Here is a 14724-nt window from a genome sequence, read left to right on the forward strand (position 1 = left end):
GAGGGGGCTGCTTTGCGATGATGTGTGGTTTGGCATTTTTATGAGCTCTCGTGCTATGTTGTAGTATGCAAACCCTAGGAACCACTATTTTTGCATGGAGCACGTGTTTTGAAATGCCGATAAATATGTAGATAAATTGGTTCGAGCATATCACTTTGAGGTTTTATAATGTATGGAATAATTTTTTCTATGGTAAGTTCTTTTCAAAAGAGTCGCTTTTAGGAATTTTGTGGTTCCACCCGTGACGTCTCTTTTCATTTTCTCCCCCATTTTTTCTCTTTCTCCATCTGTCTGAGTTTAATGTTGTTCTGAACTGTGGACCACACACATACCTGCTGGCTTGGCATGTAGACGCAAACCAACCAGTATTAGTTTGTTTGGGAAGAAAATAAACCCCACTCGCATTCAGATTTTGGTTAAAAGGAAACGAGATACTTTCTCCCCCACTTTTTGAAGGTTTCCTGACTTCCTTTAAACGGGATGTGGTTTGTCATCGTCTTCATTCCTAACCTGTTTGAAAAACACTTGTTTTTCTTTGTTTTTTTACTAGCTGAGGAGTGGCAAATTCCCTGTGGCGTGTCTTGGCAACAGTGTGCGATGGTGTACCATAAGTGGTTGCATTGTTGATGCCATTTTTCCATTTCGCTGTTTCAGCCAACGTGGTCAATTGTGTTTGGGCCAGCAGATAATTAGAACTGTTGAGTTGAATAAGTCTGCTTTTGTTCTTCAAGCTTTACTCACTATGTTAATGAAAGGTTTATCAAACAAAATCACTTTAAGGGGCCACCCCACCCCCAGCCAACACTGTCCAGACACCCTTTGACCTCAGGGTCAGAAGAGGTCCATACATGCCCACAGTGGGGTTAAAGGAATAGTTCACCAAAACAGAAGTTCTGTTATAATTTACTCACCCTCGTGTTGTTCATGACCATTTTTTCTGATGTGGAAAACAAAATATGATTGTTTTATGATATCACCAAGCTGCTTTTTTGTCTCTCTATACAATGAAAGCATATTATGACTAGAGCTTGTCAAGCCTAAAAAGGACAAAAAAACACAATAAAAGGATCATTAAGGTAGCCCATTTAACTTGTGTGCTATATTTCATGTTTTCTGAATTATTCTTATTCTGAAATCATTTTTATTTGAGGAACTGTTGCTTTAAGAGTGAAGTAGAATGCGTTGTGTAACGTCTTATAAATACAAAAAGACACTCTTTTACACTATATTTGCAACATTTTCCAATCACTTGTCTTTTGTCAAAAGTCAAATGATTAACTTTTCACCTCCTAGCACTAAGTGGTCTATGTTGTGGAACTTTGTAAGACGATTTGCACTTTTCTCTCCTATCATATGATGGAAGATTACGGGGAGGTCATGTGACAGAGGATTAAGTGGCTGAAGTGGTGTCATGTGATGCGAATAGGCTTGGAGGTTTTGGTGAAAGGTGTAGCGCGCTAACCATACCACCCACTGTCTTGTTTTACAGACAAGGGTGTGCTAAACATGTTTACCTATACTCTCGGTATGAATGAACAAAACGTATCATTTCAACAAAAAGCCGGCCATTAAACGCCCACCCCTGGAGGGAAACTACAATGGCCCTCACCTGATGGGGTGGGTTGTAGCCCCTTTCTGAGAGGGGTAATTGTTTAAGATAGCATATCAGTTGTGGCTTTAAAGCTGACGTTTGTGATTTTACAATGTTTTTGATGTTAGAATACTTTCTATTATCCCAGTTTAACTTGCTAAAAGTACTGTAAGTAAGCCATTTGTATGCTGATTTCTGTGAAATGTTATCATTTTTCAGTTCATTTGAGCAGCCTAATACAGCAATATAGACTCAATAGTGCCAATAGTGTGAGTTTGGGGTGGGACTGTTTCAACAGCCAATGGAAGACTGGGGGAGTGTTTGGGAAATCTGTTTACATTTTTGCAATTCTGTTTGGTGACCCTAGTGACTTCATCTTAATGTCCAATGTTTTTTGAACAAGGTTTACGAAATCTTCCTGAATCAGCGATTTTGCTAGCTTAAAATGAGTTATTTGTAATCTGAACGTTCGTTGTCTCTTTAAGATGTGAGGTTGGTAGAGCGGTCAAAATCTTCTGGGAGGATGGAAAATGACATGTTGTGTAAGTGTGGGAATGCAAACTTGGATCACATGTAATTTGACAGGGCTGAGAGCACAATAGAGTTCAAGCTCTTCGCCTTTATTCCTTCATTCCCTGCCGCCCCATAAGGTTTGAGGTTGAAACCAGAGGCAAGGCCAAGCTGACAGAGTGGTGGAAAACGTGTGATCACACACACATGGTTGTTCGGGATCATTGTTATTTGGATTCCATGATTTATTTATTGTCATTGGAGTGGTTCTGCTAGTGTTCTAGTGTGTGCTAGTGTCTCCCGTTGGTTTGGACAGAATTAAACACAGTCAAACTGGGCTTTGATGATATTTAAATCATTGGCTAAAGATCCAAGTAAAAACTTGCCGTCTTTCCTGCCATCACTCTTTCTCCTGAATCAGAATCGTACCAATTCCACTCTCTTGTGCTCTTTACCCTGAGGGCTTTCCAGCACAACTCAGACATTCTTGTTTATGTTGAGAATGGACAAACCTGTAACACCAGTACTTTGCGGTGGAATGCACGGAACAAGACACAACACTTCTAGGGATTTACAAAACTTTAATCGTCGTTGGATTGCGTAAACGGCTAGTCAAAGACGTCCTGTCTACTTAAGGCTAAGGCTGTGGCACATAGATAACTGAAGTATACTTTGGGCTTTAGGCTGGTTAAGAGTTAGCACACTCTGATTGGATGCTCTTCTCAAGGGGCGTTTACATAAGTCATGTTCTTACATTCAAAAGCAACTAGAGGGAGCGCAATGTAATGGAGACATATTGTAATAGTTGGATTAAGTGTTGTCACAGTACCAAAATTTCAGTAGTTGGTGCCGATACCAGTGAAATTTCGATACCACAGCAAAATATGCTAGTATGATAATGTGTTATTGAACACACCAATTAAGGCATTTTAAATGATTTACTAATTATTTTAATAATTATAGTTTAAATTAATTTCATCATCAAAATGATGTGTACTCAATACATTCTTAAAACCTTTTTACAAATGAAAATATAACTTTTCAACATTATTTTGTGAAACTTTTATTTTAGTCTTGCTTGTGATATTGTGATTTATTATTATTATTAAGATAGTGAATATAAAATTTGACAGATTTTTATTCAATTTCAGGCATCTAGATTTTATTTTGTATTTTGCTTTTTTATGATGTGTGATTTTTTATATTATATATATATAATATATATATATATATATATATATATATATATATATATATATATATATATATATAATAAAATAATATATTCAGATAATTAAAATGCATTACATTCTTCTGGCAGAAGAGTTGTGGAGTGGTGGTGGTGTAGTGGGCTAAAGCACATAATTGTTAATCAGAAGGTTGCTGGTTCGATCCCCACAGCCACCACCATTGTGTCCTTGAGTAAGGCACTTAACTCCAGGTTGTTCCGGGAGGATTGTCCCTGTAATAAGTGCACTGTAAGTCTCTTTGGATAAAAGCGTCTGGCAAATGCATAAATAAATAAAAATAAATAAAATGTAAAGTTAATCATTGATAAGACAATACAAAAAGCGGCTTTAGAATACAATGTATTGTTTACTACTATATTATTGAACATAATTTGCATTAGGCCACTGTGTCAAGTTAAATATAGTTTAATACTTAGAACACATATTGAGATCTCTTAGTTCGGATTTGCGTGCCATCAAGTGTTTTGAACGCAAGAACGTAACGCATGTCTGTGTTGTTCTGCTGCTCAAGGGTGTTTTTCTTCACTGTATAAACTGCGCAATTGTCACACAGTTGAAATTTCACTTACTGCCCTCTGGAGTAAACAGGTGGTACTACAAGCTTGCATTTCTCAGGAATCTTCCATATCATTTTGGGCATTGCGATTAATTGCGATTCATTTTCGGCAAATTAATTGCACTGAATTAACGCGTTAAATCGACAGCCCTAATATATATATATTTTACAAGTGCTGCGTGGTTCACAGTGGATAAGTGCTCTGCTCTGTCATCTCATACAACTTGAATGATTCTCAATGTCTGTTGAGTTTCTATTGGATGAGCGGTCGGATTTATTTAAAGTTTGCTGCTTATCCACTGTAAGATTGCAGCCTTTAGTGGTTTAATAAATCACACTAGGACATGTAACGATTTGAATTTTAGTGTACATGGAGTAACAGAGCAGGCGTTCAAAATAAGCCTGTGAGCATTTTAAAGCTGTTGTGTGTGGCTGTCGGTGCTCGGTACTACTGGTACTGCAGAAACACTGGTATCGTTACATCTTTTTTATTTAAGGATCGACTTGGTACTGAAGTACCGGTACTTTTGACAACACTAGTTGGATTATTTTGAACTTGACATGCCTTCTTAAAGCATAATGCTTATTGCAGGATGTGATGCAACGCAAGGGCCAATAATGGACATCTACATGTGTGTGGCTTTAAAGGGGATGAATTTAAAGACATAGCGTTTCCGAGAGGGTTTTACCATAGAAAAGCATGCTGAATATAACTATTTATTGTTTTTAATAATATATATATATATATATATATATATATATATATATATATATATATATATATATATATATATATATATATAAATCTAGGTTGACCTCACAAATCGACTGGTAAGTTGTTGGATGACTAGTTGACTATCACCACGACCTATCCCTAGACTCCACAAAGATGCTTGGCCTCACGCTCTTTCTAGATAAGCATACTTAAAGTGACCACCTGCCTATAGTAGGGGGTTTCCTGGGCGAATGGTGCTTTGTTTAAACCAAACGGTCCTAAATCTTGATAGCAAGTCCCTGCAATAAAAGTGTCAACTCACTCCCTTTGTTTATTGTGTTTCCCTCGGTGAATGAAGCCACACTCCCCATCTAAACAAACTAAAAGCTGTCAGAGAGTTAATGTTCCAGGTAATTTTATAGCATTTGGCTAATGTGAACCCTCTTCAATGGAATCTGTTGAAATGTACAGTGTGTACTCCGAGGGATTTGCTCCTTTACAAACTAATCATTTTAATTTTAATAGGACCTTTTATGCACACGTTGATTTGTGGGCAACAGTGAGAAGTAAGTATGTATGACTTTAATTAGGTAAAATAGTAACTAAATTACATTTTTGCATTTCCTGAAGAAAGTTTGAATATTGATTGATAAGGTGTTGTGGGTAGTTTCTAGGGTGTTGCTATCCGGTTGCCAAGCTAGTGTTTTGATTGAGTTTTAGGTTGTTGCTATGGGGTTGCTAGGATGTAAGGTGGTTGCTTACTGACCCATGTCTAAAGAGTCCACTCCATATCGCTATGATATTCTAGTCTTTAGATATAGGTTTGGGCTAAATCTGGTGGGAATTTTGTGCCCATTTTATCATCTGTCAGTGAAAAATCACAAGTCCCGTTGCTTAGGAAAGAAACCGCAGACCTCTCCTCAACAAAGTGCACTGTTTGATGTACCATTCATGTCTATAGCAAAAACAGTATAGAATGAGTCATACACCAAATGTGAATACTTATGGTTTTAAGGTTTTTTCAAATACACCACCAAATTCCAGCGTTTGTATGTGACTTTGATGGTTTTGGAGGGAAATCTGGCCAATGAGATGTGGCCTTTGGGGGCCCGGATGTTTGTTTTGGTTGGTTGCCATGGGCACCCCTAAGCTGGCCATGCAATTGTCATGACAATAAAGCTTGCTGAAATTACAATTTGAAAGGCGATTGTGATTAGGCAAGAAAAGGAGCGGCTACAGAAGAGTGTTGGGATTTAACTGCTGGAGAAAGAGAAAAGGGTGAGAAAATGGAGCAGGAGGGGATGAGAAAGGAGAATAAGAGGATTGCACAGCTGGTGCGGAGGGTGTGTGGTGTAGATATGTTTGCTTGAGGAGTTGGGGTGGTTGGGAGTAGAACAAGGTTTCCCAAAGTTTCTTCTCCTGTGATTTAATGTGTGGTGTTGCTAGGGCAAGCATCACTTACTATTACTTATACTTAGGGTAATGGATTTGAATAAACCTCTAACACTAAGTATTAAACCATTTGTTCTATGGACATGAATATTACCTCAAATTGCATGACTTGTTGTGGAGATCTATGCTTTTACTTTTTGCAATGATTAGATGGACCATTTGCACTGATGAACATTACAATGGTGATAGACTTGCATTGAATGAGATACCCGAGCCATATCCCCTTCAGATTCAAGTTATACAAATGCAGGTATCTCCATATCTCCTCATACACACACTCTTGAAGTGCACATCCACTGTTGTTGTACACACCTGTTGTTTAGCAGTGATTACATCCTCTTCTAGTGCTTCTTCGTGGCAGCAATGACTCAACTGTGAGTGTTGACACCTTGTGAGCCCACTAATTAGTGTAAATAATTCCAGATGCATGCACATGCGGTTTCAAAACTTGCATTGAATAATCGAGAACTCTGCTGATGATGAAATTTGCCTCATGCATCCTATATGCAGATGCCTAGCCTTCATGTTTGACCAAAGTGTACTTTGGGCTTTAGTAAACAACCACCCATAACAACTTAACAACCGTGTCGCTACATGTTTACACTCCGAGCGGGATTTGAACCGGCATGGAGAGCGGTGTGCCAACGAGGAGGATAAAGTCTACAGCCTCTAGCATCAGTTGATAGTGCACCTCTTGTGGCCAGGCGAGTGAAGTTTACACATACAGCACAGCTATCATGTACCAGCTGGCTCCCGTTACACTCACCCCCAATCCTCACTCCCATCCAGGTCACAGCACCACCGTAACCGGTCCTGTTCAGGATTTGAAGCGGCATTAGCCTACATGGGAGGCTGGCGTGATAACAAGGAGGCTAAATGCTACAGCCCCTATCGTCGGTCACTAGTGCACCTATTGCGGTCAGGGGGTGAGGTTTACACATACCGCACAGCTATCACGTACCTGTTGGCTCCTATTACATTTAGAACACTTTAATAAGCACATTACAATGCTAGCAACCACCCATCCAACAGCCTAGCATTGTGGCAGGCAAGTATCACTCATATTTTCTTCAGAAATTGTAAAAACCTACATTGTGTTTTTAGAAAAGCAGCATTTCGATGGAGAAAAACACTGTTCTAGAGTGGATGAGAGATTACTGCATTATGAAATTAAAACAAAGTATGGATGTGGCCTTAATTTGTAACTTTTTCTTTAAGAATTATGCATTGTAAATGTATTTAACTTTTGTTACAAACCCCTTGGAGTTCCATTATGAACCACTAAGAGTTTGAAATATTGGAAAGTCCTCATGTATAGGGAAAGAAAGGGTGTTACTTATATCATCAGAGATATATTATACGCACCACATCCAGCTGACATAGAGCACTCAGTGATGCGCACAGAAGTCTTGATTCCAATTCCATATCGCGAACAGGCGCAGACAGACAGATTAAAGTGTGAGAATTGGACAGACTGGATCCTGTCACAGTTTTGCAGAGATCCTAATTATCTGCTGCAGGCAGAGGCGAAAATGAGATGTGGTGCAGCGGGTGGGAAGTGCTAGACGGTCTGTATCTGTCACTTGTGACGGGATATTTGATAATAGCTGCCACTCAAAGGGGATGGCACTCTCTTCAAAAGCTTTCCCAGGAAAATACAAGACAAGATTCAGTCACACCTTGAGAAACTGAGCATGCATGCTTGCCTGCATGTGTTTTACCACAGCACAAATTAAAATTCTGTCCATATGCATTTTTCTTGTAATTTTGTTTTTATATGGAGTATAACTAATGACAGAATTTTCATTTTTGGGTGAACCATTCCTTTGACGTCATGTATTATTCCTGTAAGGACATGAGATAACGAGTATGTTAATTTGAGTAGAATAGGATGTTTCTCTGACCTTCTCCCTTTCCCATGACAAAATCTGGAATTTATGAAATTCAACAGGTTGTGGATTTGTGGAGGGTTGGTGTCTCAGGGATGGGGGTAGGGGTGGGGAGCAGGGTGACAGGTGAAAGGTTAAAGAGCAAATCAGAGAAGCAGGAGCTGGTGTTGATGGTAAAAAACAGATGTACTAGATTCAAAGAATAAAGACAGAGCGAAAGCATGGCGAATGTTTGAAGATTAAGGTTACTAATATAAGCTAGTGTTTATGGTTATATTGCTTTATAGCTAAATAAATAATATATTGATGTTTAACACATAAGCTCAATTGACAGCATTTGTTGCATAATGTTGATTACCACAAAAATGTATTTCAACTCGTCTCTTCTTAAAAAAACATCTGGGTTTGAGTCAGGCACTTACAATGGAAGTGAATGGGGCAAATCTGTGAATGTTAAAATGCTCACTGTTTCATAAGTATAGCCACAAGATGTAAACAAAATGCATGTTAACGTGATTTTAGTGTGATGATAGATGATTACTACGTTTTTTAAATGTAACGTTATATCCAATTGTACTATTTCGTTGTCTTGACGACATAACGTCGTAGACCCTAAAACTCAAAAACAACCATAAAAATTAAGATTTAAACAATTTACTGCTCAAATAATACACAGAAGAATTTGTGTTGTTATAAAATTATGATTTTCACATTTTTGCCTTTAAACCCTCCAAACAAATGTGCCCCATTCACTTCCATTACAAGTGCATCACTCATCGATTTTGCATTTTTTAAAGGGTCAAAGTTCAATTTATTGCTGATCAACATTATACAACAAAATGCTTAATATTCGTTTAACTATATTACTGTGAAAATAAATAGTTTTTCACTATCATTGATAATTTTATCTGATGACTCAAACAAATCAGTTTTGTGTCAATTTATTGAAATGAACTGTAAACTGATTCTCATAAATAAATTATTCCCTACTCTAACAATGTTTTTGCTACTGACGTTTAAATCAGAGATGCTATTAAAACATATCTGTCTTAATGCTCTAATACTTGCTAACTGTGAGAAAAGAAAACACAGTGAAACAAATCCAATCTAAGGAAACTCATTGTCCAAATAAAAGTGCTCTAAAATTGGCACGATATCCACTATATTGCTTAATTTCATTTCCACTAGTAAAATCATTGCAAACATATCGTGAATATTTCACCCAGCCCTTGTTTTGCGAGAAGTTTTCTTTTAAATAAGCAGCTGTTTGAATTATGTTATTGTTGTCAACAAATTTGATTGTTAAATCAACTAAAAGTGGTTGGAAAAAACCCCCACAATGAATAATTTGGACACATTGGAGAGCTTTTCTGTTTTCTTTACTAGATTTTTTCGATTATTTCTGCATTTCTCTCTCTCTCTCTCTCTCTCTCTCTCTCTCTCTCTCTCTCTTTCTCTCTCTCTCTATCTTTTAACTGCATGTGCTACTTAATATTTTCCACCGCTTATATCTATTGCGGCTGTTCACTACTCATTAGCATCTTATCCAACTTTCCAGTATGTACAAAAGTTTAGTGAGATAGTGATGTCCACTGGTCATGCTACAGTCTATTAGCTTGTACGTAAAAAAAATAGTGCCACTTGTGTTGTTTTTCAATTGGGGCTTGAGTGGGAGAAGGCCTCGTACATTTTATTTCACATTTACCTTTAATTGTACAATACAATTGAGGTAAACATGCAGCCAATAACAGTTAACTATCTGCTGGACAAACAAGAGGCCTTCCAGAAAAAGCATGACAATGAATACTAATTCCATCAATCAACAGTAAAGTTCATTGTAAGCGAAAAGGCATAAAGGAAAAGTTAATTGTTTCCGGATTAGCTGTAAAACAGGAACTTGTGTACGGCAGCGTGCCTGGGGAGAGATTGTAGACCTTCTAGCACACTCCAAAGCCCTTGAGGACTGAGCGTGTCATATGACTTTCCCTTTTGCCGGTGTGTAGTTGAATCTGCAGTATACACATGCACAATAGGGCAAGAACGTGCAGGAAGAAAGGTGTGTTAGTATGGGAAGGGTGGGGAGGATCTCGACACCACTAATTATATTTTGTGTCTTGACAAGTCTGACCATGTCTGTCCAAACATCTTGCTTTTAATGTTTGTGTCTTTTTGTGCTCTGGAAAGCTGTGGGGTCTTTCTCAGTTCATGTTAATCATAGTTTACACATAGCATCTCTCACATTTTCTTCATAAAATTAAAAAATCAAATTTAAATCCTCTTTTTGAGAAAACAAGTTGGTAATGCTGAAGAACCACAGTTTTATTGTGGTAAAATTACTGGACCATCTACAGCATCTACTAGCCAAATTATTGGACAATTAAACGTCTTGGTTACATACGTAACCTTGGTTCCCTGAGGGCAACAAGACACTGCGTATGATCGCTATATGACACCGTTGGTGTGTCACATGGTCTGAAGCCCCTATACAATCACGCCAATTCACTGGCCGATGGCGCTTAAGCGACGCCCCTAGGGAGATATGTCATGGGCTCCATAAAGGAGCCAGCTTTTACACCATCGATTCAGATGGGTCATTTGTATTGTTCCTCGAGTGGTGGTGGGGGGTGGATCAAGGGAAAGTCCAAATCGAGCCGGTGAACTCAATGGCTTTCCTTAACGTGATGCGCTTGGTTGGACCACAAAACCATTGTGTGTAGATCCAACAGGTGTCTGAAAAGAGCGACATCCGTACCAACATTGAAAATTCTAGCAGCGATAGCAGTTTTTTTACTGGAAACGTTACTGGAACCGTTAAGGAACCGGTATAGTTAAGAGGAATCGGAACCGGAATCGTAAAATTCCTTACGATTCTCAACCCTACTTGTAATGTTTGGAAAAAAACACATGCTTGCCACTCAAATGGGAGAAAAATAATCCTCACTTCGCCGTAAGTCACGGTCTTAGACAATTTGTGCACTGAAGAACAGAATATTTGACACAATGGCACGAAAGCGAGCTCCTTTATGGAGCCCGTGACATAGCTCCTTAGGGGGCATTGCTTAAGCGGCATCAGCCAATGAATTGGCGTGATTGTATAGGGGCTTCAGACCACGTGACACTAAGACGGTGTCAAATAGCGACCGTACGCAGCTCCAGTTCTTCGAAAGGGAACCATGGTTTTACTGAAAAAGTTTATCAGTGAGAGATTGTGGTTTGGACTGTGTCTGTGGTCTGGATTTAATCATCTAACACGTGTTAATTGCCCTGAAATCTAATATATGTGCTGGTGTTGCTCATACTGTATGAAAAGGATTGCGTTGTTCCCTTCTGTACTAGTAAGTGTTGATGGCTCTGAAGAAAAGAAATATACATTGCAATTTTGACCTCATTCGATCATGTAACATTAAGGTGACTCACTTGTGGACTGTTTGTTGTATTACATTCTGTGACTTTAGTCGTTATTTATCATTCTACCCAAAGGATAATGTGAATTGAATGGATAGGATTTCTTCCCTGAAATCCAACATTCTACCGAGTAATCTAACATACTGATTGGGGTGTTTGATTTCAATTCCTGTTGGCTTTGCTCTCAACGAAGTGAATTCTTAATCATATGATCCCCGCCACCCCAACTAGTTGACTGAGATGTTTTTTTTAATAGCTGATGATGAAATATGACAAAGACAAAGCAGCTGAATTTAAAGGTGAATCATCCTCTCTTGGTGTTTGGTTTACATTTACATTAATGCATTTGGCAAACGCTTTTATCCAAAGCGCCTTACAGTGCATTACATGTATACATTTGATGAGTTTGAGTGTTCCCTGCGAATCAAACCCATGATGCTGGAGTTGCTAGTTCCATGCTTAGCTACAGGAACTAAGTTTGCCAGGATAGATATTGCGGAGACTGCTATACTGCAAGTGCATAATTATTGAAAATGGGATAAACATGCAATAACAGGGCTTAATTCTAAGGCACAAGGTCGAGGATAAAATGAAAGGGAAATGAAAGCCAAAAGCTCTGTTTATTAAATGAACAAATACTGAGCGCTATTTCTCTGCTGGGATCCCTTTAATGTCAACAATCTGCTAATGCCACCCTCTTTCCTACTGGTACAGCTGCATGCTTCCAGAATCACTTGACTCACAGCTAATGGGATAATTGTGGTTTACAAAGTATGGTTTGCTTAAATGAATAGTTCACTCTAAATGAAAATTAATTTACGATTGAACTGTCACTTTAAATGATACTCTGAAGCCTCTTTTCTCAACACAACTCACTAGTCACTGTAGGGTTGCCAGGTTATTATGGTGTAGTGTTTTTTTTTTTCATCTTACATTCTTGCTTGTTTTTTTCTCTCCCACCTATCTTTCTCTTTTCACCCCTTTCCTCTTGCCCTTTTCTCTTTTTTCCTTGCTCTGCAGACCCTCAAACCAAAATCCAAGACTCTAAGCCCACTCTGTGCTCTGTGCACCCGGGCGAAATTCTCAAGCTCAGCTGCCCCCTGCCCGAGGCGGCCGCCATTGTTTGGACCAAAGACGGCTCCTCACTGGGCCCGGACAACCGGACTCTCATAGATAATGAGTGGCTACAGATTCGCGACGCCACCCCTAAGGACTCTGGTGTGTACGTGTGCAGTGCCGCAGGCTCGCATGCCGGCGATGTGCTTTGCTTCATCGTAAATGTAACAGGTGAGACATTCGTCGCCAAAGGTGGCGCCAGTAAACATTATATTCTACAATATTTTTTCACATATCATCCATCACAGTCTGGGCTGTAATTCTGAGAGGATTCTATTTATTACGTATTAATGTATGTAGTGGATAGTGAGAGTTTGTCAGTCACTTCACAATGTAGAAAATTCTAATCATTCAGAATACATTCTAATCTTTAAGAATACTGTGCATGCCCAATATGGCTGTACATATTGATGTTGGGATATGTTGGTATTGTTTTTTCACACCATTTGTTGACTCTGTGTCCATTTACTATTAAAGGTGTGTAAAGTGTGTAATTTTGGAGCCTCTAGTGGCAACTAATGGAATTTTGTTTTAGAGGCCGTTTGTGCCAGCCACAACAACATTGGTTAAACCAATGATTTGAGTTTAAGGCGGGACTACCTGCTTGTTCGAACTATGCCAGATGTAGGTAGTGTATGAAATTTGTGTGAAAACACTCATTATATTATATATAGTATAGTTCAGTGATATAGTATAAATATACTGTAGTACAGTTCAGTGATATTGTATACTGTAGATGTATAGTATAGAAAACTCATTATAGCAGTTGCTCTCAATTTGTTTTGATGAACGCTCCCCTACTATAGTATAGATATACTGTAGTATAGTTCAGCGATATAGAATAGATATACTGCAGTATAGTTCAGCGATATAGTATAGATATACTGTAGTATAGTTTAGCGATATAGTATATATACTGTAGTATAGTTCAGCGATATAGTATAGATATACTGTAGTATAGTTCAGCGACATATTAGAGATGTACTGTAGTATAGTTCAGCGATATAGTATAGATATACTGTAGTATAGTTCAGCGATATATTAGAGATATACTGTAGTATAGTTCAGCGATATAGAATTGATATACTGTAGTATAGTTCAGCGATATAGAATTGATATACTGTAGTATAGTTCAGCGATATAGTATATATATACTGTAGTATAGTTCAGCGATATAGAATAGATATACTGTAGTATAGTTCAGCGATATAGTATAGATATACTGTAGTATAGTTCAGCGATATAGTATAGATATACTGTAGTATAGTTCAGCGATATAGTATAGATATACTGTAGTATAGTTCAGCGATATAGAATTGATATACTGTAGTATAGTTCAGCGATATAGAATTGATATACTGTAGTATAGTTCAGCGATATAGAATAGATATACTGTAGTATAGTTCAGCGATATAGAATTGATATACTGTAGTATAGTTCAGCATATAGTATATATATACTGTAGTATAGTTCAGCATATAGTATAGATATACTGTAGTATATTTCAGCGATATAGTATAGATATACTGTAGTATAGTTCAGCGATATATTAGAGATATACTGTAGTATAGTTCAGCGATATAGAATAGATATACTGTAGTATAGTTCAGCGATATAGTATAGATATACTGTAGTATAGTTCAGCGATATATTAGAGATATACTGTAGTATAGTTCAGCGATATAGAATTGATATACTGTAGTATAGTTCAGCGATATAGAATTGATATACTGTAGTATAGTTCAGCGATATAGAATAGATATACTGTAGTATAGTTCAGCGATATAGTATATATATACTGTAGTATAGTTCAGCGATATAGAATAGATATACTGTAGTATAGTTCAGCGATATAGTATAGATATACTGTAGTATAGTTCAGCATATAGTATAGATATACTGTAGTATAGTTCAGCGATATAGTATAGATATACTGTAGTATAGTTCAGCGATATAGTATAGATATACTGTAGTATAGTTCAGCGATATAGAATAGATATACTGTAGTATAGTTCAGCGATATAGTATAGATATACTGTAGTATAGTTCAGCGATATATTAGAGATATACTGTAGTATAGTTCAGCGATATAGAATTGATATACTGTAGTATAGTTCAGCGATATAGAATTGATATACTGTAGTATAGTTCAGCGATATAGAATAGATATACTGTAGTATAGTTCAGCGATATAGTATATATATACTGTAGTATAGTTCAGCGATATAGAATAGATATAC

The 14724-nt window shown here is 37.7% G+C and overlaps 1 protein-coding gene across 5 annotated transcripts in view; it reads left to right on the plus strand.

Moving 5' to 3' along the window:
• Positions 1-14724, plus strand: part of fgfr2 (fibroblast growth factor receptor 2) — a 62661-nt gene that overhangs the window by 4462 nt on the left and 43475 nt on the right. For 4 of the 5 annotated variants that reach the window (XM_052089657.1, XM_052089658.1, XM_052089653.1 and 1 more), the window contains exon 3: positions 12389-12655. The exons of the other annotated variant lie outside the window; for it this stretch is intronic. In XM_052089657.1, coding sequence (XP_051945617.1) covers positions 12389-12655 — 267 coding nt within the window. The remainder of the gene's footprint in view (positions 1-12388; positions 12656-14724) is intronic. 5 annotated transcript variants of the gene reach the window in all.

Source organism: Xyrauchen texanus, chromosome 24, assembly GCF_025860055.1.
Source record: "Xyrauchen texanus isolate HMW12.3.18 chromosome 24, RBS_HiC_50CHRs, whole genome shotgun sequence".
Taxonomy (NCBI): domain Eukaryota; kingdom Metazoa; phylum Chordata; class Actinopteri; order Cypriniformes; family Catostomidae; genus Xyrauchen; species Xyrauchen texanus.